The sequence below is a fragment of the Oreochromis aureus genome, linkage group 16 (genome assembly GCF_013358895.1).
Source record: "Oreochromis aureus strain Israel breed Guangdong linkage group 16, ZZ_aureus, whole genome shotgun sequence".
In the NCBI taxonomy this organism is placed as follows: Eukaryota; Metazoa; Chordata; class Actinopteri; order Cichliformes; family Cichlidae; genus Oreochromis; species Oreochromis aureus.
This window is the reverse complement of record NC_052957.1, coordinates 23892899-23919280: the sequence shown is the minus strand read 5'-3', so window position 1 is coordinate 23919280 and position 26382 is coordinate 23892899. Positions and strand designations below refer to the sequence as shown.

Sequence of the window (26382 nt, the reverse complement as noted above, 5' to 3'; positions counted from 1 at the left end):
TTATTGGATAGTTAAAAAAATAAAATACGTGTTTTCCTCCGTGAAGCAGGAAAGGAGGGGGTGTTTGAATCGTGGGGAATGAACGGCAAGTGTAGCTATGATTGAGGCCCCTTTAAGAGGTTTTTTTTGGCCACTAAACTGTAGCGACACCAGCGTTGGTGCGTAAAGAGCATCCCTCCTGGATTTCTTCTGATATTCCTCCAGGCTGCTGCTGATTGGCCGACACATGGCTCATGTCTGTCAGATTACATGCAGAAACATTTCTGTGCAATAAATATTTAGAGAAAGTGGAGCTGAGAAATGTGCCTTTGCTTCGGTTATTGTTTATTCAGCAGAAACAATGAAGTGGCATAAAAACGTGGTAAAACATTAAGCAGATACACGAGTACACGCTGCTATAAGTTGTCTTATTTTAATTGGGCGCCGTGCTCGTCATTCATATTAAACAGGCACTGCCTATAGGCCCTCTGGCAATGTGTTTTCCTTTATTATTCTGGGAAAATGTTTTGGTTTTTTTTTTTTGTCTCACTGAGAGAATGTTGCATAGGTTTTGGTGTGAATACACCATTCAACAATACTTTTTAAAAATCATCTCTGGTAGCAAAATACTATATTTCTAAAGACTGGTTTATTATGTCTCACTTTTTTTTTAGTTTTTGCATGTACATAAAATCTCAAATCCAACATAAATATACCTTAAAGGACAAAATAAAGAAATAAAAATAAAAAGTGTATTTTAAAAAACCCTCAGACGAAGCGCAGGAGTCGTGCGTAAAAGTTCAATATCGCCTTTAATTCCGTTTTATAAAACCCCATTGGTGTTTTATTTCGTTACAGACACGTGCGCCTTTTGTAAACCCCGCTTTATTGTGGGATGATATCGAGGCACACGACTGGGAGCGCAGATTTGCGTCTTAAAGAGGATTTAGGTCTATTAACAACAAAAGGCGCAGTTCATGGAACAAGGGAGAGACCGCGACTTGTGCGTCAGCCGCAGTGATGTGAAGCGGGCTCACTGATAAATGGAGAGACATCAAACCGAGTCATTAGAGGGCTGAGATATGAGACTTTCACAGTGGCGGGCCGCTCAGGGCGGCAGACCCAGGGGATCGCACTCTTCTCTCGGCCTTTTTGTGTTTGTGTGCTGGACTGATGAACGACTTAGATAACGTTAAGCCATTATGGGCTCACTTATTCCCATGAAAAAGAGGGCACATTTTTTCACTGCTGATATCTATTGATTTCTATTCCGTATCTGTAAACGGAAACCGCAAAGGATTCCAACTGAATACTCAAAAGAGACCCGAATTTAGAGTACCAAAATATTAATTACACCATTATCCGATAATTATGCATCTGTTGCTGTTAGATGCTGGCTACTTTCCGCTGTTTTGCTGTATGCATTTATATGATATGCTCTTATCTGCAGAAGGCAGTTGAAAATAACTTCAGAACTCCAATCAAATAAATTTTGGCTGCACTTGTTTTTTGAGGAAAATAAATGTTTGGAGGAGGGGGTCACTTATTTTTTTCAGACATTACTTAGGCATTATTAATATCTATTGTAATTCCCACTGGGTCAGCGTTAGTACCCGTTCATTGTGATGCAAGTCCACATATTTTCAGTTCACTCGCAACTTTATAATGCTGATCGTTGCCTCCGTGCACGCCTTTTGCTCTCAGGAATCTTGTATGCTAATTCCAGTTCAGACAAGTCCAGAAAACCTATAAACCAGAAACTGTAGGTGGCTCATGCGCACATAAAGGTTCAAACACATTTGTCAACAAATGACAAAGAAAATCAAAGCGAAATTCCACAAACCCCGCATTTCTATCTCCTAATCGCGTTAATTAAATTTTCGCCGAATTAATTAGACACAACAGCCATATACAGCCTCCTCACAGGAGTGAGCCACCATAGGCATTTTAATGACCCTGTAATTCAATTAACCGCCTCCATCAGTTCCATCATTGATTTGTGGAAGAAGAAGAAGAAGAAGAAGGAAAAAAAAGCTGCTGAAAGTTGAATTCTGCAAAGTCGAGCCGGCCTGTAATTGCTCGAGACACAGAGATCCGAGGGAAGAAGGGGTGGGGGCGCTGGGCTGAGGTGGCCGTGTATAAATAGTGTGCTCTCAAATACACAGTCACAACAGCAGGAGTGATCTCACCTCCTCTCCACCCCTTCTATCTATCGCTGCTGCCAGCCTCCTAAAAGAGCGTATCCGTGAGCTGTACACTGGTATATAGAGACGGTATATGCTGAGAATTCACGGTGGATTTCCCTGAGCAGGAGCACTACTGAGCGACAGAGCTGACCATGGAAGAACTTACGGCATTCGTGTCGAAATCGTTCGATCAGAAAACCAAGGAGAGCAGCAAAGAGAGTATCACGTACAGGGAAGTTTTGGAGAGCGGCTTGACAAGGGCGAGGGAGCTGGGCAGCCCGGAGACAAACCTGCAGGACATTACGGAGAGCAACCACTGCCCGGTGCATCTGTTCAAGGACCACGTCGAGCTGGAGAAGGAGAAACTGAAGGACTTTAATGTTACGAGGGCGACAGAGGGTAAGGTTTTCACTTTAATTGTGAGAAATGCTCCCGCGTGATGTCGGGGAAAATGTCTCAAGTTCGGCTGTCTGGTGTGTCCGGAGCGATGCATTTTTCTTTTTGTTTTTTTTAAATTATTATAATTTTACAAAATCCACGTGCATAAAAAAAGAGTTGAATTTACGTAACCGCGTTTAGTCAATGTAGTTCCCCAAAGTTAACGCATTAATCTGTTATTGCAATGATAATTTTACAAAGCAGGAGGCGGGCCCTTCGCCTGACCATCGCTTTAACTGTTTAATGATAGTTTGCAAACGAAGGGAAAGAAAAAAATACAGCAAGATTTGCTCTGTAGAATATAATCGTATTAAATGTCTAATGTTTAATAATGATTTTAGCCTTATTTGGACTATATGTCACCATTTTATGCCGGTATTAAACTATCCGGCAACAACCTACTTTTAGTCAGCACTGCATTGTATTTTCTTTTGCCTTTATTAGTAAATTATGTATTCTTGTGCATTCTAGCAGGCGTTGTGTAAAAGCTTAAATATAATGTAATTATGATGCAGTGTATAAACCCATAGCCTGTAGGACTGCCGATTGCCATGCTCCCTTAGACTGCACACGCTATAGTAGCACTAAATCCTTTTATTGTTTCAGTTGCAAAATCGTGTGTAAGCTGAAAACATAAATAGATCTACCTTTTAAAAAGCACTTTATTCATTTCCAATCTGTGAAGTAGCATACAGCAGGAGCACAGGCCTCCTTTCACTCAGCAGTCACACAATGTGCAGTGGGCAGAAAACTATGATTTAGTGGACTCGTTTCTATATTTATCCTGTAAAAGAGTTTTTAAAAAAGGAGTCAGCACTATGGCGCAATAATCAGCCCTGTAATTTACATTAAATCTGTCTTTTTTAACATAAACTGATCGGATTTTATTTAAAAGTTAAAAAGACTTTCATTTGAGAGAGAAAACAACAGTTTGGCGTCAGCAAAGTACAAACAGTAAAATGAGGCAGAAAAGGCCATTAATTGCAGCAGTTGTCAACTCTGTTGCTAAAATTAACACTGATAACACTTAATAGCTGCTTATATAGGCTGTTCTATTTTTATTAGGCTATAGTGTACTGTCAGCCACGCGGCGTAATGGTGTGATTAAATAAAAAAAATGTGTTGGCTGATGATTTTTATGGATATCCTAAAATAACCAAGGTCTGTTTTATGGAGGTGAGTAATTAGGCCTAAATCTTCTCCGTTTAGCCGGGGCTTATTTCTCTGCTCTTTAAATCGCTTATACCCTTATTAGGCTTCCATATTGACTGATTTACTTCCATTACGGCACTGACATTACACGCTGACTTATGGAGGCTGGAAATGCAGCCACAGGCCTCTCTATTGAAGAACTAAGCTGTGTAATGTGTGTGTGTTCGTGTGTGTGTTGCTGTCAAAGTGCCAGGCCTAAGGCCCCCTGTCAGGGCCCAGTGTTGACTATATGGGGGGAACCCTTAATGCGCACTTGTGATATGTGTGTTTTGAGCTTGGAATGTGTGCATGTGTGAATTTTAAACGCATCTTCTCCTTTTTGAAAAAAATAATAATAATTGTTTTCTTTCCCCACCACCCGTGGGCCGTTTAACAGGGATATATGAGTGTAAGGAGAAAAAGGAGGACGTGAAGTCCGAGGATGAAGATGCACAGGGCAAACTGAAGCAGCGGAGGAGTCGCACTAACTTCACCCTGGAGCAGCTCAACGAGCTGGAGCGGCTCTTCGACGAGACGCATTACCCGGACGCCTTCATGAGAGAGGAGCTGAGCCAGAGGCTGGGACTGTCCGAGGCCAGAGTGCAGGTGAGGATTTCCCACATAGGTTACTCACTTTCTTCACTCTCGTGTCTGTGATGCAGAGTGGAAATCGTGCAGTTGCTGCTGTTGTGTGAGGAGCGGCCAAGAAGCTTTGCTGTCTGTCTGTCTGACGGCTGTAGTGTGAAAATATTTCTGGTGTTGTTAAGCAACACTTGTAAGCTCGCGTGTGTGTGGGGGTGATTTGTTAAGTGGCATCACTGCTTTGTGGGAAATATGTTAGTGATCTAGCCAGCCCTTAATTTGTTCTATAAGGAAACCCCACTGTAATTAACCGAAAATATAAGAAAATATATTTTTAGCTTTTAAGGAGGAAAACCAGACCACGTGGATCCATCGTGAAATAATTTTGCTATAAAAATCGCATATTGCTATAAAAACGTGAAAAATATATTATAAAACTGTGCAGTCATTTTGCACCCTTTTTATTCATTTCTGTTTTTTTTAAATAAACCTTTTCTGTTGTGTTTGCTCTCCCACTGAGGACGTTTTTTAAAATCCTTTGAAATGACTCGAAATACGAAAGACTGCGTGTGAGCCACGTGTTTAAATCATAAGAAGAAGAAAAAACCGAGCTTTTAAAAAAATCTGGTTTCTTTTGGTACATAAACAGGTCGCCGCGTGTGTCCTGAAACATACAAGTAAATAAATAAATAAAAAACAGAAGAATAAAAAGCTAGGAGCTCATTAGTTTAGTGGCAGGTTGACCTTAGAAACTTGACAGATAAATGATCCAGCTTGTTAGTGAAAAAGCTCCACGTCTGAAATATTGCTGTAATATTCCTATGGGGAGGTTTGTAAAGCCCCGTCTAGCTTTCTCTGTGGTGTCCTAATATTCCTACAGGGAGACGGTTTCACTGCGACATTTATACATGTTAGAAACATGACTGCACAATTGCCGCAGATTTGACTATTTAAAAAAAATATATTTATTTAGGAAAATATCAAATGTAGAGGGTTCATCATGCCCTCTTAACAAGTATGACAAATAACTATTTTTTTAAAGTGTGTGTTTAATGAAAGATTCACGTACAGTAGCAGTAAATCAGTTATAAATCGTCCGGGATGGATAGCCTCAGAACCAGCTGAACTTGCAGCGGTAGGCCTGTGGAGCCTACTGCCTCCGATCCGAGCATCCTTGCGGGTAGAAAAAAAGAAGAAGAAAGAAATCCAGCCAGTGATTAAAATGAATGAAGAGCCTGAATGGCTGCTTCAGGGGACGCGCTCTTATGTCAACTCGTATCGCTCCTCATTTTCTTTGTAATATCTGCCATTGGCTTGATGTAGTGTCCCCATAAAAACAGATTAGAAATAATTCAATTCTGGGCCAACTCTGCTGCTGTTCAGCTATATCTAATCGGATGAATAAGCCGCATCATAGAGCTTTATAAGCCACCGACTACCTTTTTTTCCTGAGCGGACTTAGTTGACAGCAGTACACTGCGATTATCGCTAATAAAGTGCGTGCATTAAAATTATTTATGGTGGAAATATGACTGATAAAGACCGAGTCTGTGTGTGTGTGTGTGTTTTATGTTATCAAATAGACACTCGGAACCCACCGATGCTCTCTTTTGGGGGAAAAAAAGATGAAGGAAAAATAAATAAAGCATTTTCAGGCTCTCTTTTGGGGGGGTGCGCACTGGCACATGTTTTCTCCAGATTTAGTGAGAGCGAATTGCAGCAGGGCTGTTACAGGCTGTGAACCTGCGCTCCGAGCAGCTGTCAATGAATCTAATTGAAAGTTATGAGAGCTTGGTGAGGAGCAGGCAGTAATTCGGTTAGGACTAATATCTTTGGGTTTCTGGCGCGCTGCTAAATTAAATGTCATTATTCACTGTCTCTAATAAAAAATCAAAAAGGAAATGAGATTAGGGTATTTGTGAAGCGCATCATTGAGTGGCCCTTAATGAAGAAATAACTGTCTGAACCAGTGTAGTTCACTTTGCTTAACATACTGGCACGTAATTGGAATTGATCTCGGGCCCGTCTAATATTAGCCTTGATTTATCTGAGGGATTACTGTGCGTCTATGCAAAATCACCTGGGATTTTCATAAACACCTTTCCTACCATCATTTACCGCTGTAGAGCTAATAACTCACGGCGTAAACAATCGCAAACAATAACGACAATGTGCAGTGTTAAGCTTCAGGCCTACACCACGATAATAATAATAATAATAATAATAATGATAATAATAATAATAATAATAATAATGTAATCTACGTGGACAGGATTTATAGACATTGATAACGTATTGACAGGAAAATCTCACTGCTGTGTTTTTTATTGTAAAAAATATATTTGGATGATATTTTATGAAGCAGAGAGCAATACATTTGTTTTCCTTGTAATTTTCGCCTCGTTGTTATCTCCTGCTCTCTCGCCTCGGTCCCTAATGGACGCTTTATCGACTTCCCCTGTTATTGCAGTCCCATCGACACGATGTTGCACGTCGCTCCCCCGCAGCTTAAAAACGGCGTCACGGCACCCCGAGTCGTCATCATCATCATCAGTCGGCGCCCTTTGTGGTCCTCCACCGGTCGCTAATTTTCGCATCTGTAAACGATAATCATCGCGGGGGTCGAAGGGGAGGGGAGATAATGTTATTCAACGAGGCAAATTAAGTTGATGGTGATTAACAATAGGCCCGCAGCCTGCAGCTTCAAAGGCAGTCAGCAAATTGGAAGATAGTTAATGACATTTATTTATTTATTTGAAGGATCATAGTATCCTTGTAAAATTGCTACACTTTTTTTTTTTACAACCCTACTATAACTTTGTTAAAGTTACACTGACTTTAAGTGGCTGTAGCTTAGGAGATAGAGCAGGTCATCGGAAGATTGGTGGTTTGATCCCCGTCTGCCAAATATCCTTGGGCAAGATACTGCCCCCATGTTACTCTGTGTGCATGTTAGACAGACAGAGCAAAGAAAAAAGTGCTTGTATGAATGAAGCGAGTTGTGTAAAACGCTTTGAGTAGAAAAGCGCTATATAAGAACCAGGCCATTTAACTCAGTTTTAAAAGTGTTATTTTTAATCTTTAAATTTGTTTAGTCTCATTTACAGTCTTTTTTTCCTCTTTGAAAATTATTACAATTTGTATTTATTTGTACACACACATGACTTAGGTTTTATTTGCTTGCGTGTGTTGGATTTCCCCTGTTTTTATTTGCCTGGTTACAAAAAAATAAATAAATTTCTCCATTTTAGACAATCTAATTTAACTATTTAAATATGACAACAAATAGGATAGAAACTGTTTGCATCTATTCTAATCAGTTCTTTTCTGTTTCAATTGCAGGTTTGGTTTCAGAACAGGAGAGCAAAATGTCGAAAACAAGAAAACCAGATGCACAAAGGTGAATGCAGTTTGCTGCCTTTATTTTTGCCTCTTAATATTATTATTACTGAATTTATTACTGATTACATTTTGACACAGTTTCACCATTTTTATGACTGCATGCGAAAAAAAAAGTTGTGACCTCCTCATCTCACATAACAACAACTGTCTGGCTGTCTGACAGACATCTTTCCCTTCTCTCCAGGTGTTATTCTGGGCAGCGGCAGTCCCCTTGACGCATGCAGAGTAGCACCCTATGTCAATATGGGCGCCCTCCGGATGCCCTTCCAACAGGTAGGCCATGTTTTCATATTTGTGGTAATTGACAAAGCTTGAAAAATCTAAAAATAATCCAGAAACCAAAATAAGCTTAAATGTAAAAAAGGAAAATAAATAATCCAGTGGTGACAAGTGATGCGTCGTGTCTAAAAAAACCCGTCAAATAAATGTAAAAGTTGAGACTGGACTGTTTTGCGCTTGGATATGCGGTGGAATTGGTGTCAGAGTGGGCCTTCTATATTTGTGCTTCCACATGCATGTTTATAAGCCATGTGCAGCTATTAGACTGAAGTGATGAAAGAGTGCATATGTGGAGGGGGGAGTGAAAGGGGGGGTGTCCAGGCCTCAGTGCACCTTTCACCTTCTGGCTGTGGGGAGAAGGTTGGACCGTACAGGGAGAGGAAAGGTGGGCAGACATTTGATCTGCTGCTGTCTGCTTCTACGTCCCGGTTGCTGTGTTGTCTGCTTGACCCTCGCGAAAAGCAACGGCCTAATTAAGCCAACAGTGCGGCGGGCGTGAGCACATAAAAGAGATGATGAAAGCGGGGAATGAAGTGGGCTCTGATGGATATTGGCGTTGAGCTGCACTGGCAGGGGTGGAGGCTTGAGGCCTGCATACTGAGAGAGAGGCACGTTGCACGAGGTTGAAACAGGCACTAGGCATGCATAGACTCAGATATTACAACGCTGCATATGCATGGAAAAGGAGGAGATGGCTAGCGGCTGGTGGATGGGTAAGGTCATGACCTCTTGTCAACAAAAAAGTAAAGACTTGTGTCTTTTAAAGCAATGCAAAGATTGTGTGTGTGCTGGGCTGAAAGCACACAATCACTCTGAACCTGCGTCACCTGTTTGGTTTTTTTTCAGAGATAGATCAATTTCTGCCATAACCCACAAAATCAAGTTTCATAACTCTGATTTGTTTTTCCAGTGGTCCTTCTGCATTGTGTAACCAATCGCCTTCGCACTATACAATTGGAAATTATCAGTCACGGCTCCAGTTTGTTCCCCGATTCTTTCGGCGAATGCGATACGTGGAAAAATTTGTTGTTTTGCAGAAGGTTTTGTTTGGATGCCACTGCAGCGCTTAGCAACCACAAACTCGTGGGTACAAATTAATTTTCCCTTTCGTTTAACAACTTCGATTTAAATCTCCTTTTTTGCATTTTTATACTAAAATACAACTAAAAATAATATTTAGTCACGTTAAAACTTTGACTTTCTATCGTGCTATTTTGGTTGGAGAAGAAAGCTCGAAATACTTTAGTTTTCCCACTTCTTCCTGTGGTGTTTGAAACACATGAGACATGGCAACAGGCTCAGCTCTCTCCCTCTGAAGTAAGCGGATGCTTAATTTTCACCTACTTCTTATAAAATAATTGCCAAGAATGTGAAAACTGATATCCTATGCTCCTTATGGTTTCTTTTTCTTTTTTTCCTCCCCTTGACTCAGGAATATGTCTGGATAAATATTTATAACTCCAAATATGTGAATATCTTTTCAGTGCAAAATAGTTTATTTATGCAATTGAATACATAATCAGGATAACAAGACTGCGTATTTCCAAGGGTATAACGGAGTCCTCAGTCTGAATTAAACAAATCTGTTCTGGGTCCTAGAAAGACTTTGATTCTAGACGATTAAATTGGATGTGGTGTCTGAGAGCAATGTATGATTCATTAACTTTTAGAATAGCTGACATGAAGAAAGGGCTAAAGCGCAGAGTGCAGCCCTTAACTATTTTCATAGAAAACACACTGTAAGCAACAGCTTTGAGGGGGTAACAATTGAGGGGGAATTTAATAGTGTCAGACTGTGAAACCTAAATCCTCTCTGCACACACACGCACACACGCACACACACACGCACACACACACACACACACACACACTTGTCCTGAGGGGCTCATGCTGACTTTACGTTTTCGCTGTTCTGCAGGTCCAAGCACAGCTCCAGTTGGAAGGGGTCACCCACTCTGCCCACTCCCACCCCCACCTGCACCCTCACCTGGCCGCACACGCGCCCTACCTGATGTTCCCGCCCCCTCCTTTCGGACTACCAATCGCATCTCTGGCCGACTCGGCCTCGGCGGCGGCGGCGGTGGCAGCAGCCGCCAAAAGCAACAGCAAGAACTCGAGCATCGCCGACCTGCGACTCAAGGCAAGAAAACACACCGAGGCTCTGGGACTCTGACCCCACCGGGCTGCCCCTCCGCTCGCCTGATGCCCATAATCGCCTCTCACACAAGACTGAGCCTGTGAAAGGGCCGTGACACTCACAGCTAAAACTAAAATAAACAAAAACACTGAGTGAGAATGAAAGAGAGGAACACATAACAGAGAGGGGGAGAGAGAGAGTGGGTGTGAGAGAGAAAGGGGGAGAACAGTGGAGGAAGAAAATAAAAAAAAAGAAAAGGAGGAGGGGAGCGAGAAAATTGTCACAAAACCAGCTGCCAAAACAAACCACTTGTAGAGAACGGTAATTAAATACCAATGAAATCACCTTTTACTTTTCGCCCAACAGGCAGGACTTCTGCGGGGCCAGTGGCTCAGTCCACTCCAGGCACAGATCACATCCCAAGGACCGTACAAACACATGTGGATGTCTGTCTGAGGGCCAGGCCCGGGGCCCGTCAGACCAGAAGATGTTAGAACAAAGCAAACTGGCAGGCAGCAGCAGGGCCAAAAGCAGAGCCTCGCTGACGCTGGCTGCCGCCATGTTGACAATGCAAAGGGTTGAGCTTGTGGGGGGGAAAACAGACCCAAACATCACCTCACCGAGGCATTGGAACGGCTCTCACCTTCACCCCCCTCCCCAATCCCCCCTCCCTCCCCTCGTGCCCCGCTCCTCACTAGAGAAAAGAAAGAAGAAAACATTTAAAGAACAAAAAAAAAGGCCATATTTGTCTCCAACCACTGTGTTCCCTGCTGCTGCCAAGTGCATGAGCTCTAATGGAGGACCGTTACTGGGACTGGTTTCCATCCGCACCTGACATTAACACTCGACAGCTGTTTTAAACACTGCCATCCAACATGCCCCCCCGACACCTTCAAAGTCAAAGGCCTCCATTAGAGTCTGATACCCTTCTTCTGATGGACTTATGCTCTAACAAAAGCAACAAATCCGTTTTTTTCCTCCCTCTTTTTGTTGTTGTTAGTCGCAGAGTGGAGAGACGTTGCTCTGTGTTGTCGGGCATGTGTTGGCGAGACTTTTGGTTTGCATTTCTCTCTCAAAGTGTGCTCTATCTATCTCGCTCTCGCTCTGTCTCTATTATTTTCTTTCCTTTCTGTTTGTTGTGTTGTATTTTTGGGTAAAGAAGTGAAGATCGCCTTTGCACTTCAGGTCTCGCACGTGGGTGTTTACAAATGGCACTACAAGCAGATACTACTTTATTAATTAAAGGGGGGAGCTGGGTTTGATATCGTCACGCGATCAGCAAAAAGAACAATTATCTTAGATAAAGGGTATAAATGGGATTTTCTTTTTTCCTCCTTTCTTCTTTTGTAATTCTGAAAAAATATGAAGAAAGCATCAGTCAAACTGAAATGCAATGGTGTGCAGTTTAAGTGCAATACTGTAAATAGCAAAAAAAGAAAAAAAGAAGTAAAAACAGCTAGCAGTTAGTCCTCAATGATAAAGAGACCCAATGACTTTATTTTATTTTTATTTTTTTCATGCACTGTTGGAGTGCTCAGTTTATTTGCCAAACCCACCAGTTTTTCTACGGCAGTGTATATTTTGTTTAGTTTGAGAAAACCCCCTTAAAGACCAGGTGCCATATCCCTACATAACCTATGTATTCAGACAATTTTCTATACATCAGGCACAGCTTTTATGAGGAAAGACATGAGCACATTTTTGGATTCAGCAGAAATTAAGGTACATGAAAAGAAGCCCTCTTAACTACTCCACCAACGGTCGAAGAAATCCCTTTTGCTTTTTGCATTTTTAGGAAAAAGTGTTTTATCAGCAAATCAGCACCCTAACCCAAACCGAGCAGTTGTTTATGATACGATTAGTTTAATTTTGCATGTTGTATGTGATTTTTTTTGTCTTTTTCATCCTTAATTTCCAAATAAATTCAACGTGTATTTTACAAATTGTTCCAGAAAAAACATTGGGATGAAATTCCGTTTATTTTGACAACCTTTTAAACACTGCTGTCAGACCTGCGCTAAATATGTGGATCCGCTTCAGGTCCACGTGACCTCGAACAGTCTCCAAACAACATGTTCTGTCTTACCAGACCTCCATTTAGAAATGTTTATTAATGTCTCCATTTTAAATTAAGCATATGGGTGTTTTATTTATTATTTTGTCTGAAAGTTTATGAAAGATTAAATAGTTGAACTACAAGTGTACATTTTTACATGGCTTTGCATTTATTTTTGTATGTTTTTATTAAGTGTTTCATTTTGAATTGGGGGGGTGGCGTGGGGGGTGTGGCTGTAGTAAGTTGTTTGCCTAAAAAAAAAAAAAAAAAAAAAAAAAAAAATGTAGCGTGTCCGAGTTTACAAACATTTCAGGGACGGTTGAATTTAACAATCCATGGAATTTGTTGTACCCATTAAAATGATTACCATTTCATATGCAAGCATGCCTAAACATGGATCATCGTACAGTTTGTTTTTTTCCCCTTTTGAGTCACAAAATATGAATGTACATCTTGTACAAGTAAACTATCAATAAAGTTATAAATATTTGTACACGACTTTTAAAAAATACTGTTCAAACTTGTTAAACTGCACGAAAAACCCGCGGTTTTGTACATGAGCTAATCCTCCTGGGGAGTGTAAGTGTAATTTTTCTTATACGCTCGACAAACGAACAGCACTGCAGTCTTTGGAAATTACTTGGATACACAGTGGTAACCACGTTTCCAAGATAATAACAGCAGCCCACGACTAATCCCCTCTCCCAGTGTTCGGGGTATTTGCGTCACGCTCTCTTCGTGCCTCACATCATGTTGCGGCTGATCCTCAACAACAGTCTCAATCTGCGGATCAATATCAATATCGGTCTACAGTTGACATTCACGCAGACTCCGTGTTAGCCGGTCCAGCTCTTCCCATCCGATCTGTGCCACACACCAGCGGAGAAAATTGAGCTGCTATAAAATCCAGATGCAGCCCTTTTTTTTTTCTGGAGCCTCTTGCGCGGCACATCTCTCTCGCAGTGTTTGTCAAAATGACACGGATAAGATTGGTATGGAAAGTGGGGGGCAGAACAGTCGTCAAATAGAAGCAAGATGGCTGTAACTGGAGTGGGAAGCCTGGGAAAATAGCAGGCGAGCAAAGAGATGCAAGGGTTACTGTACATCTGACAAGTGATGTCCTCTGACCCGTGTGCTCAGAGAAGATGTTTTGTTCGTGTTTTGAGCACATCACTTGAGAAGATCGAGAGTTTCTACACGTTTGTCAGCATTTCAAGTCAGTCCCTCCACTTGTCTTACCCACACATACTAAATTTTGCACTTTAAAATGGTCAGCGGCTTGTTTTTTCTCAGTGTATTAGCCTCCTCTGGGAGCCTAATTCCAGATGTGTGTATACAAAGTAATTACACCATGTGCTATAGTGGCTTATTGTTTGAACCCCATACAGGAATTATCCCAAATGGCGTCCTGTTGAGTGCGGTACCCCCTAGAAGGTCGCCGCACGTTTAATTTGTACCTCTTTGCTCATACATCAAGATTGAGTGATATGGTCGCAGACTGATGGCTCCATATTTACCCAGTGACCCCTCTGGCTGAGGCCAGGTCTGGAAATAACAGCATCCTTTTATGTGTACTAATAATTAGCAAGGCACACACAGCCATCCATCAACCACCAATGAGCCATGGCTGCTTTGTCAACATGTTCAAGCACATAAAGCTATTTATGTTGGCCACAAGTAACAAATACACAATAATATATTAATAGAGGAGAGTGGGTATGTGTGTGTACCTGAGAAAGCGCGTGTGTGTGGGAGGGGGGTATTTAGTGGGCTCCTGTGCTTGATATTAAATTTACATCTGGTTTTACTGCTAATGAACGTTTCCTTAGTTCTTACAGGCTGCAGAATGAGGGCTCGCTCCTTATTGTCTCGACGTTTTAATCCTCTGTTGAAATGTACTTGGATTCCCTATAGTGATCTCAAATTCTGCTATAAACGAGCGCTTCTTCAAGTAACTGTTTTGATTTCCAAAGAGTACAGCTCATCAGATTTTTTTTTTCTCCCCACCCGTACGCTCCTTTCGTCGTCCACTTCTCGTCGCGTCTGGTTCGGGAAGAATGAGCTTCGCAGCTTGTCCCAGAAGTCTGAGGCTCGGTGCTACGCCGCGCTAGCCCATCAGAGGTCAAGTGCTCAGGGGTCACGTGAAAATAGTTTTTTATCACATTTCATTCTCATAATCCTCTTTGAAATGTCACACACAACTATGATCAGACGGAATGTGGGCTGTCGTAGCCTCAACATAAAGCTGCGCGGGGCACCGGTAATGGTGTGAAATGACAGAGCTTATGGGCCTGAGAAGACAGTGTATATTTAGCTCAAAGACATGAAGTTAGAGCTTTTGTCATGCTATATCACAATAACTTGAGGGGCTACTTGCAACAACTCTGAAAAAATAACAGGCTTGTTTGGTTTAGCTTGGAGTTTTTTTTTTTTTCTTCTTGTGTGTGTGAACCAACTTTGTGGTTCTTAAATCCCGAGTAAATCCTGTTCCGGCAGTTTCAGCTGTAGCTTGAAGTGAAGCCACCCAGAGAAACCTCAGCTGAAAACAATCGAGCTGAAGTGCTGAAGTCACTACGGTCGGCCAGGGATCAAAGGGTGCCTTTCATCCCAGTTTGTTTGGGCTAGACTTTGCTTTGTTGGCTAATGCTCATAAATGTATCTGGAGTCATCAGTGGTGCGAAACTATATTAAAACCAACATTTTAAGTCTGGGTCAACACTTAGTCTTTCTTTTTTTTCTTTTTAAGTGAAAGTGGAAACTGTCAAGAATATAAATTCTGGGTGGAAAAAAAAACGAGGCATTAAGTTCACATTCCGTTCAGCTGTTTATGTTATGTTCATTAGCCGTTTACTTTCACTTCAAGCATTCGGCTTTTGTCTTCGCAATCCAAGCAAGTTATCTAATAAAAACACATTATTTTCTGTCCTATTGCAGCGTCAATTAGAGGCGATTACTAAACTTATCCGCGCCATCTACAAACACTGTTACTTAAAACTTTGCGTGAAAACAAAAAATAAGATAGAATTAGAATAATTACAATTTGGGATTTTTTGAAGATTAATCCTTAATTGTTCACATTCCTTAGCTGCCTTTTATTAACACCCATCATACTCTATTACTGTCAGTATAGCAACCATAGTCACTTACAGATACACGCAGACACCAGGATCTCTATAGAGTGGCTGCGTTTAGATAGTTTGGTTTGGGATTTAATCGTCTGGTTGGTCGTAGTTAGATTAGAGTGACTTTCATGATGTTTAGCTCCATCCAGTGGGCTTCAAGTATTTTTGACCACATGTTCTCCTCTGGTTTCACTCTCTCGCTGCCAGGAGGATCCATTTACAAGTTAGAAACAATATTTGATTAAAGACAAAGTCCAGTGGCAGCCAAAACAAAGTTTATTCTCAGTTTAATCACAATCAAACATGCACACATGGATAATATAATATTTTGTTTAAGGATTTTTTTTCAGCCACTGTATCAATGGTCAGCAATATTAAGGTTGAAAGAAACATAAGAAAATGGCCTTTTAACAACAGCCACAGTAGAATCAATTCAATCTGACTGCTTCATTTTTACAGTCTTGTTATTGTGCATGATGATAAGCTGGGACGCATTAGTAACACTTTTTTCACAGTCAAAATATCTGAGCAATGTATCTGTTTTCTAACAAGCCTCATAATTGATTTGATAACTGATTCTTCTTGTGGCGATGTTAAATATTTGGACCAAGCCATAAACTTTGGGACCAACAAGAAATACCAAAAATTGTAGTTTCACTAATGGCCACTAGAGGCTTGAGCAACGCTGAGTCATCGATTGCAAGCTTAAAATCTCAAAATTTACAACACAAATAAACGAGTTTACAGCCTGGTCTCTTTAACTAATTTTACTGTTCATGACAGATGTTGACTTTAAATCATATTAATGCATAAGATTACGCCTAATTAACAGCATGGCTGTTCTGAGTGACAATAATAGGTGTCTAGCGATCATAGCTTGCTGCCTGCTAGGTGTTATCACAATTAATCTTAGCCACTGAATTGGACTTTAATACTGTGTTTTTGAGTTTGTTGCAGCAATAAAATGTTGTAAATAGGATACGACTTATGGATCTTGCTAAGTGAGCTAACTAGCATTAGCTAGCCACATCCCCTACGGTTCTGGCTTCAAAAGAGTAGTCCACAAACAATGGGTGACATCATGGTGGCTACATGCATCTCTTATGTACAGTCTATGATTATAACACTTCTGTTTCATTAGCAGGGAAATTATGAGGGAGAAGCAAAGTGTTTTGTGATGATACTTCTCCCAGCCTTTGCGTTTAACATGCTAATCGAAATCTTTTTTGTACATTAACTTTTTTGTCTTTCTCTAAAGAGAAAATTTCCCGAAAGAAAGATTCTGCGTATTTATGCTAATAATATCAAGCTAAGCTAATTTCATGCACCTGGTTGCAGTTTAACATAACTGTACTGTGTGAGCATATTTTGAATGTGATGACATAAGACATTGTGGTCTTGGTTCTTGTTGTTGTTCACATTCTTCGCACTCTTTGAACTGCCCACAGCCACTGAGAACATATCAATTCTATTATCAAGTGGCTTTTTTCCCCCTTCAAAATAAAATTGATTTTTTTTAAAAGAAATAAAATCCCTAATGAATGATGCACCATTGTTTTCCTTTTCTTTCTTAAAAAAATGGTGGGTATCGTAGAAATAAGCGTTCATCTGCAGTTTAAAAACCATAATTCAGTCTGAAATATCCTCCACTGAAGTGCTGAGAAACAAACACTTCAATAGCTGTTTTTCAAAAATATGTTTCTTAAAATGTCAAATCCCTTTGCTGGAGTCTCTTTCAAAGCTGTTTTTAATTACACAGCTTCAAACTACTATTTAGACAACAAATTCACTCTGAGAAAATAATCACTGCATATTAATGTGATCAATAATCCCAACCAAACGGCAGTTTTATTTCCAGCCGGGCTGCCTGTTTATCTGAGCTCCACTTCCTGCCGCACAGAGAATTTAGTCAATACCGTTCATTTTTTGTTCACAAACAGTTTAGGTTATGTTCATATTTGCAAAAAAGAATGAAATAAAAAAATTTTTTAACTGGAAAGCAAATGTGACTAAGCTGAAAAATCGAAACAGATGTGGTAAACATAGCAAAACAGACCAACAGACCATCAGATTAAATTCCAAACGTGTTAGCTTTAGTGAGTTCTGATCTCCTGGAGGTCTCACATTCACATTTCTCTTCTCAGTGCAAGATGCAGGGTTAAGAAACAAGTTTGTCACAGTTTAAATCTTATACTAAATGTTAAAGTAAATATGTCCTGTGTAGGGTTTCTCATGAAAAGACGATTTCATTAATGTTGCACCAAACCTTGAAATCTATATTAATTAGCCTGGCAAAGACTCCAATCCAGCTTATGGGACAGCCTTGGAAAATGTGAATATGAATTAAGTTTTTTTGTTTTGTTTTGTTTGTTTGTTAAAGAAAAAATTCTGCAAATTAAGTTTAAACTTTAAACTCTATAAAGTATTTTATAATTACAGGACAGTCTGGACAATGAACTACCCAAACATTTTCTGTAATTTTACACATTTGTCCCTGATCTGGCCCACTTAAGATCAGAATGTGTAATAAAATGAGCTTGACACTCCTGATCTATATGATAATGCATTCTTTGCACTAATCTTGACTATGGCCAAGAAAAGGCCACTTGAAACAGCTCTCTGTTTGGTTTTGATGTGGCCCAGAAAACATCAGCCTGACAGACAACTGGCTCCAGTCCTTTTTCTTAAGACAGACAATGAAGCTTTTCACCTCGGTAAACAAACATACATGTTCTTTTAATATGGCTCCTGGTGATAAGATTACAAGTACCGAGACTTAAATACAATTTGATGGTTACCCAACTTAATTGTATTATGTTAACTGGTGACACATGATTAAATTAAGTGTTTTTTAATTAAGTTAACAAATCAGATCAGCGGATTTAAGTTACACACAGAGCACATAAATAAAAATAGCAAGTTAAGGGAACAGGTTATAAATTCAAGTTGATATTAGCTCGACTCCAGCTCAGATTTTTACAGTGAGGATAAAGTTTTCCTTATTTGCTTTGCCCTGTGCTTTTTTTTTTTTTTTTTTACAGGCACTAATTAATTTGTCCTGTTTGTGTCAATAGCTGAACTACCCACTATATGTACATTAATACTTGAAACATTTGCTGTGTTTGCTCGCTCTTGTTAAACAAATCTTGTGCTTGCCTGGTGAGTGACAGACAAAACAGCTGTGCCCTTTGACCTTTTAGTAGTGGTCACGTACTAAGTAACAAAATCTGAATACAAGTAGCGAGCTGGACACCTCGGAGACACATTAGACACAGGTGTCAGCAGCAACACACAATTTTATAACAGGTATGAACTGAGTTGTTGGTTGTGATCTGTTTGTCAGGACACTGTCCCATGTTCACATACAAGAGTTCAAAACTTTATTTGCATTTGCAAAAAACTAATTTTGCATTGATGCTACTTATCAAAGTATTATTTGGTGTGTTCTTTTAGGCTTGTCTGATAATTTCAAATATATAAATTAAAGTTATATAAATTAATGTAAGTTTTGACTTAGGCATCTCTTCCATAATCAAAGTGTCAATGGTATATAAAAACCTTCTGATCCTTACAAAGTTAAAACAAAGACAAACAGACAACTACACACTCTTACATCCACACTGACGGCCAATTTTGAATCACTGCCTAACCGAAGAAGCATGGTTTCCAACTGTGGGAGGGACGCCCATGCATTCAAAAAAAGAATCTGCACTGCAGCAGGTATGATGCATTAATGTATTATACTCTCTTAACTGATGTCAGTCAGAATAGGTAAAAGCCAAACCTGTGCAGTTAGCTGTCCTCTGCAGGGTGGTGGGAAAGAGATTTTAGAAGCAGCCCTACAGATTTGTGGCTATCATGTAAACAGTGACTGTTAATGAAAAAGCAAACAGCCTACCTCTGCAAGTTACGCTGGAAAGCAAGTTTGAACAGTTGCGATCGCCCCTTTCCCCCTTCAAACAAGGAGCACTGCGGGGAAAAATAATTATCTGTTATTTCCAGTCTTAGGGTTACATGCATTTAGATGCAAACGAAAACAACTTCCAGTTTTGGAGTTTTGGTAATTAAATGGAAAGAAATGCAAATAGACAGTGCAAAAAGCTTTTTTCTTTCATTGTGATCAAAACTATCTGATGGGAAACTAGCAGGCAAACTTGTGCCAAGTTTTGGCTTCTCAAACTAAAAAAAATAAATAAAAATAAATAAATAAATAAATAAAATGCTCATGGTGATTTTGTTTGTCAGCACTATGATTAAAGAAACATTTGTCACTAATGATTTAAAATTGGTGTAAATCCACAAAGTGTGGATGAACAGATTAGGCCCCCATCACTGGTCATAATCCACATTTTCCAAGGTAAAAAGATAACCCCTGGTCTCTGTGCACAGTAAGAAAAACTCACTTTGATGACATTTAGATTTCATGTGTGCATATATCTATGTGTTTATGTATGTCCTAGACATATGCATGTACTTGAACCTGTTTGTCAATCGAATAAATTTAATTTGCAGTGGTGACGCTTTATTATTTTTTAAAGAGAAATAAAGTTTTTATATAAGGTGAAATTCATTCAATTACACTTTTTTGTTTTGCAATTAATTATGTTACTAATTATTTGGAATTTGTATTAACTGACTGCATTTACAAGTAGATGATGTAAATTTACAAAACCCAGTCCCACTTCTTACACTTTTCTAACATATTAATTTTTTTTTAAACAATGTAAATGATGTGTTCACTGGAAATATAATAATCTAATGTTAAGTCTTATAAAAACATTTTTCTAATAGACACAGATAGTCTACCAGACTAAATCTTTAACATGCATTAATTAAACTGTCCACCCCATCTTTCCCCAAATAAGAAAAGATTCTCCTCCACTTTTAAAGTTTTCATACTAAAACTTGATTCGCTGACACCATAGTTTGTGCTTATTTCCCACATTTGTGCTTAAAAACTTCCCTGCTCAGTAGGAATTCATCATGACCAGCAACAAAATGAGGGCGAATCATGCAGCTGGTACAATAAGCCAACACAATGTGTAACAAATTAATCAGACTTGGCCCAGGGCATGCTTTGGAAAAATGATCTCATTTGACCAGACGGGTCGTGGCTCCTCTCTAATGATATCAGCGTACAGCACCGTGACTCCTCATCTTTGTTGTGGTCATTAAGAAAATAAAAACAGCAGCCTGACTGTCAGATTCTAAACAAGTGTGAACACGGCTGAATTCAGAGTGTAACATCGCTTCAGTGACGCTCAGCAACCAATTCATATATTTAATGATTATGAATTATGCATATTTTCCCTCAATGGAAAACAGATGGACAGCAAAATGCACTTCAGTGAAATTAGACAGCCCCCAGTTTCCTACAGATCAACATGCACTGCAACGTTTGTTTGCAAAAACCAACGAGGTTATGATATATGATTTGTTTATATCCAGTGCACGATGGATTAATAATAATTAAAAGTCAATAAACACATTTTTGAAGCCATCAGTTGTAGGTATAACACACTACATGTATATCACACACTGCTACCATGGCATTTTGACCTCTTAGATGAATCAGAGCCTTAACCTTGGGCTTTGGTCGTATCCTCAGCATACTACTGAATGCACTGCATGTGGCAAAATGAGATAAATCTGAATTTAAATCACACAAAATACATTCAAGAGAACTAAACAATTCCCATGACAGTGCTCTGGGGTTATCTCCAAACATGTAAAGTAACAGTATGTCATACACACAAAACTGACCTCTCACCTTGCAAGGATTTTTACTGGTGAAGAGCAGTGCCCTTAGGGGGGCCTCGAGACTTCCAGCACATGCTCTCTGCACAATGTGTAACTTATAGCTTCCCCTTAAGGTGTAGAATTGGAAAATATTTCATACAATAAAGGCAAATGGGTCTATAAATTGCCTGAGGGGAAGCTAGCTTTCCTGATTGCTTCTCATCTCACAGTTTCCCAAATGTTTTATACTCTTCTGACTGGTAATCAATAGCTACACATGCAGCCTCTCAGCCAGCACTGGTCTTTTATAGTATGCCTAAGGAGTAGTTGTCAGTCATTGGCAACCTTATAAATAGATTGAGGCTGCATGTGGACAGATGGATGCTTTTCCTGTCAGCTGTGTAATGCCACAGTCCAAATATTTTTATGTTTGATTTATTTCTGTTTTTTGATAGAGACTGTTTTTAAAAATGATACCATCTAATTAATTTAAGTGACTGTACTAAAAATAATATTAAGTTCAAATTCAGTTCAATGTGTGCTTTTTATCAATTTTCCACATGTTGAATGGTCAAATGATCTTTTGAACAACATATTGTCCATGTGATAACTTTTGGGGCTCAAAGACCAAGAGCAGGTCAGTCCTGATAGCCTCCCATGTTATAATGTCTGACTTTTCAGGAGAAATGACCATGTTTACAGCCTGCTACATCAAATAGTTTTTGTGTCCTTACCTCTTTTAACCCTTCTTGTCAACTCTACATGAATGATTTTTTAATTTCTCGCCAGTTTAAATTATATTAATGCATCATTATTAGGGATTAGTTGAGTCAATAAGCTGGATGTCTCGATTATGTTGGCTGTTGTGTTTTTTCTTGCTGCCACTAGTTGAAATTAATTGCGAAGAGGTTCATCTTCCTGCACGTGAAACACTCTTTATAGTTGCTTCAGTTGCTACATGTATCCGATTGCATGGAAGTTGCTGACTTGTCTCAAACACTTGCTAACGACTCGCTAAACTGTTGCAAAACTCTGAAGAGGGCGAAGGAAACTGGAAAGTCACCAACACATTTTAAAAATTGCACCTTTTGAAACATGTTGATCTCAGATCATTGCAACTCAGCAGTTTGAAGGTGAATGGTCATCGTTTCCAGGTTTCAATATAGCTCAGAGGATTAATGGCAAGTGTTTGCAGACAAGTTGGCAGCTCCCATTGGCGACAATGGCAATCTGCTAAAAATCAGAGCAGTCTTAAAGAGTTTTTTTGTTCAGCACTGTCTTTATGACCAATTTACTGCATTAACATCTGGCAACCTCCAGCAATAACTTGCCAACCAGTCTCTAGGCCATGGGTGTCGAACTCCAGGCCTCGAGGGCCGCTGTCCTGCAGGTTTTAGATAACACCCTGGGTCAACACATCTGAATCAAATGATTAGTTCATTACCAGGCCTCTGGAGAACATCAAGACATGTTGAGGAGGTAATTTAGCCATTTAAATCAGCTGTGTTGGATCAAGGAAACATCTCAAACCTGCAGGACACCGGCCCTCAAGGCCTGGAGTTCGACACCTGTGCTCTAGGCCCATGTATCAGAGACAATATCAAACTCTCTGTTTAACCTTTACAAATGCACTTTTAGCAAAAGGGGCAATTTTTTTATTACCAAAGATTTTGGTTTGCTTTGTTTGTCTCAGACTGCTGAAGCCTCATATTAACTTGATGCATGCTCAATGGTACCTTTTGGTTGTTTTGGTACCAACCTTTTGGGACTACACATGTGCCCTCAGTAGAAACAGAAGGATGGATGCACAAGCATTATTGTCTCTGGTCATCGCTAATCTACAAATAATTTATGAATTATTTATCAAATTTACAGAAATCCGCAAACTTTTAAAATAAGTGCTGCCACATTTGCAGAGGCGCTAACAAAATAATTATTAGGTCATGCTTGTCAGCTTTGCAAAAGCTCTATTGTGTGTTGGATTGTACAGAGATTTGTAAGGACATCCTTGATTTCAGTCACTGCGGTGATGATTATCCACCCGTGAAAGAGACATCAGTAAATCCAGCAAGGCTGCTGTTTGCTTTGAAGTGAACAGAGTACCTAATTACCCTTATTTACAGGACGCTTCGGAATAAAGCATTATATTATCTTGCTGTGACAGATTTACTTGCCTAATAAATGTGATCATTAGGATTTTCACTCCTCCAGCTATGCCGTGTGGATATTACTGCTTTGCTGGCAATCAGATACACGCAAAAATACATCTTTGAAGTAAAGGGCAGAGAACCCCATCGTGAGTTATTATGGATGTGCTGGTGGAATTTATAGAGTGTTATTGACGCCTGCAAACCCACAGGGATGCCACAGACACACATACAGATTAACGCACCAACAAAAAAAGCAATAAATAAATAAATAAAGCCCCAAAACAAATGTACTGTATAATCACCCTCAGAAAGCATTTTTTTCCCTGGCTGAGCCTGATGGCTGCTTCTGTGTGCACAGCAAATAAATGTGGCAGGTAGATAATGTGGCACACAGTGATGAAACACAATTGCTCCTGTTAAGTTACTGTACTGCCTGTCCCTACAGGCATGCTTTTGCTATATTGATGGGCAAATGAACAGAGTTTGATTTGACTAGAGAGGATTCTATGAATTCAATTTTGATTTAAATAGCACAGCCCACGCCAGATGACTTTCAGTGGGAAGCAGGAAATTGGCTTGGGCTAAATTGAGTTGTGCTTGTTATGATGAATGCTCAGCAGCATATCAATTTGGAATGAATTTATCATCACACAGAGTGCTTATTACAGAAACTCTGAGGTAATGCATAACCCCTCTGCAGGAACAAACACCTTTATAATCTGTTTATTCAGTCAAACATGCGTTTGTCCGCAATCCTCCGATGAATCGTTTGGCTGAACCTGTGCAGTTTGGATGCTAACTTGATGAACTTTTCCTCTTTCTGCTGTTATTCTGAGACCCAATTAGACGCACATATCCCACACAACGCTGCGGTTGGAGGCCAAAGTGCGCCTGTTTGTCCAAAGGGAAGAGACGTGGGAGAAACACATAGTGGTTTTACCCGCCAACACGCTGCACTGGGCACGGCGCATATCAATACAAGCAGTAACTAATAACACTGGCTGCAGGTATGTCTCTGAACATCAGAGGGAGACGAGTGCAAAGGTTGTTTCATCTTTTATAGATCCTGTTTGAAACCAGCAATTGCCTCAAAGAAAGACTGAGTGAAGAACCGAAGCCAGTGTGTGAGTTTGTGGGTTTTTGCGTGTATAATCATGCATGTGTACAGTTCATGAGTGTATAATCGGCCCCAGCAGTGTAACTGTCTGTTTGCAACAATCTTGCCTTGTCTTTGAAATTGTTTATGTGGGCCCAGATCCCTACGGTCGGATAAGCACGGGGCTGTAGAGTTCCCTGTGGAGGTCAACCTCTCTGAAGCCCCCCCTCCCTCATTTGCGATTGCCCTATGTGATATCACCCAGCAGGCCTGTGAACACAGGCCTAATGTTCTGGATGGATTGTGTCATGAAAGAGGACAATTATCAGGCAGTGAGCGAGGTCTCCCAGGGTTATGGCTTTAGTCAGATTATTTATTTTATGTAGTTTTTGAAGCAGGAGCTTTAAAGTTTAACAGCCCTAGGGTTCCTTGGTTTTTATTTTTTTTTTTTTTTGAGCCCTGGCTGTGTGTATTTGTGCGAGGGTGTATTGCTGGGAATAGGGTTTTTGATGATCTAATTGGCTATTACTGGGTGTTTTCGGGCAATAACATTGTGCTCTTTTGTTTTGTTTTAAGGTGTAGTATATGTGATTTTGAATCGACTTCATGCGAGGCCTTTCTACACCCTTCAGCATGTTGGCCATAGCAGCTGCTCTGTACCAGAGAAATACAGAATTGCACAGAGGACTGTATGCTGCCCTGAATGCAAGTTTAGCTTAATGAGAAAACTATTTCTTTATCACAGAGGATTTTAACAAATTACATACACTTGTAAAATCAGAATGAAACGCACTGATCTTCATTTTTACTCTTAGTTTTTTGTGTGTGGATTAAGCAAACACATCAAGTGTTAACACAAGTGTTAATCAGAGGGCTTTAGAGATGCTTTGACTCCTACCTGTAGATGTTTAATGCATGTATAGATAGAAATGAAAATAGTTTTGACACTGCCGTCTAATTCTTGGGGTAAAAGCATTATTTCAGGGTTTTAGAACGTGTTTTTAGACTGGCGTGGTAAACAATCTGGGTATCAGGATACTTGATGATCCAATTTAAAACAGATCAGCATTTAGGAGGGATTCTAGTAACGTATGGAAATAGGGTAAGAGTCAAATTTCCTTTGTTCAAGTGGTTATCGCTGAGGTTGACAGTCAGAGCACAAATAAAATGATTTGTGCCACATGGGATTTGATTAAGACTAAGCTCTGTGCCTACACTGAAGTCAACAGGAAAAGGGTGAAGGAACAAACAGCCCTGAATACTATTAATTGTATATCGTACTGTGCAAAAGTCTTGATTCTCGCCGCCCTTCCTTTCTTTAAATTTTGCTTTCAAAAAGCCACACTTTCTTGTAATAGTTCTCCAGGATGCTTTTTCACTTATTTTAAAGTCTAATCCTAGTACCTGACACTTTTCAGTTATTTAACACTGACCTGAATAACAGAGTTTGACAACAGATGGACAGTATCTAGAAGTCATGTCCTTAAGAAATAGGAAACAAATCCAGTAAAGGCCTGACAAAGGACCTGAGAGATGCATCTGACTCTTTAGCTGATCCGTCTACTGTTCGTCAGAAATGGTCTCAGTGGAAAAGTGACTGTCAAGAAGTCACAAAGTAATGAAAAAGGGTGAAAAGAATATAGTATGACAAAGTAGAAGTGTGGGATCATCCAAAGAAGAGCTTTGAATGTCCTTGGAGCCTGGAGGACTGTTCCTGAGGAAAGTTCAGACTGTTCTGAAGAACAAATGTGGTCTTATCAATTTTCTGGTGCATTAGATGCATGCTCAGTTGGATCAGGATTTGGGGAGTTTAAAGGTGAGTATTTATTGGCTTCCCCAAAGTGTGCCTGAGCAGTTTTTGTGGTACAGCAGTGTGCACTGACCTGTTGCTGGAGGATGCTGCCTTGCAGGGTTGCTGGTCTGTAAACATGCTTAGGTGAATGCCTGGGCTTAAGGTTTCCCAGCAGAACACTGCATTGTAATAACTTGACCAATGTCAACTTTACTTCACCTGTCAGTGATTTC

General features: G+C 40.0%; 1 protein-coding gene across 1 annotated transcript; it reads left to right on the top strand.

Moving 5' to 3' along the window:
- The first annotated feature begins 2162 nt into the window (after positions 1-2162).
- On the top strand, positions 2163-12748 carry shox (short stature homeobox). Its single transcript, XM_031741441.2, is given in 7 exon segments — positions 2163-2564; positions 4192-4400; positions 7719-7776; positions 7963-8051; positions 9976-10053; positions 10056-10197; positions 10561-12748. Coding segments are annotated over 7 exon segments (951 nt in total). The 5' UTR covers positions 2163-2317; the 3' UTR covers positions 10689-12748.
- Positions 12749-26382: the final 13634 nt, after the last annotated feature.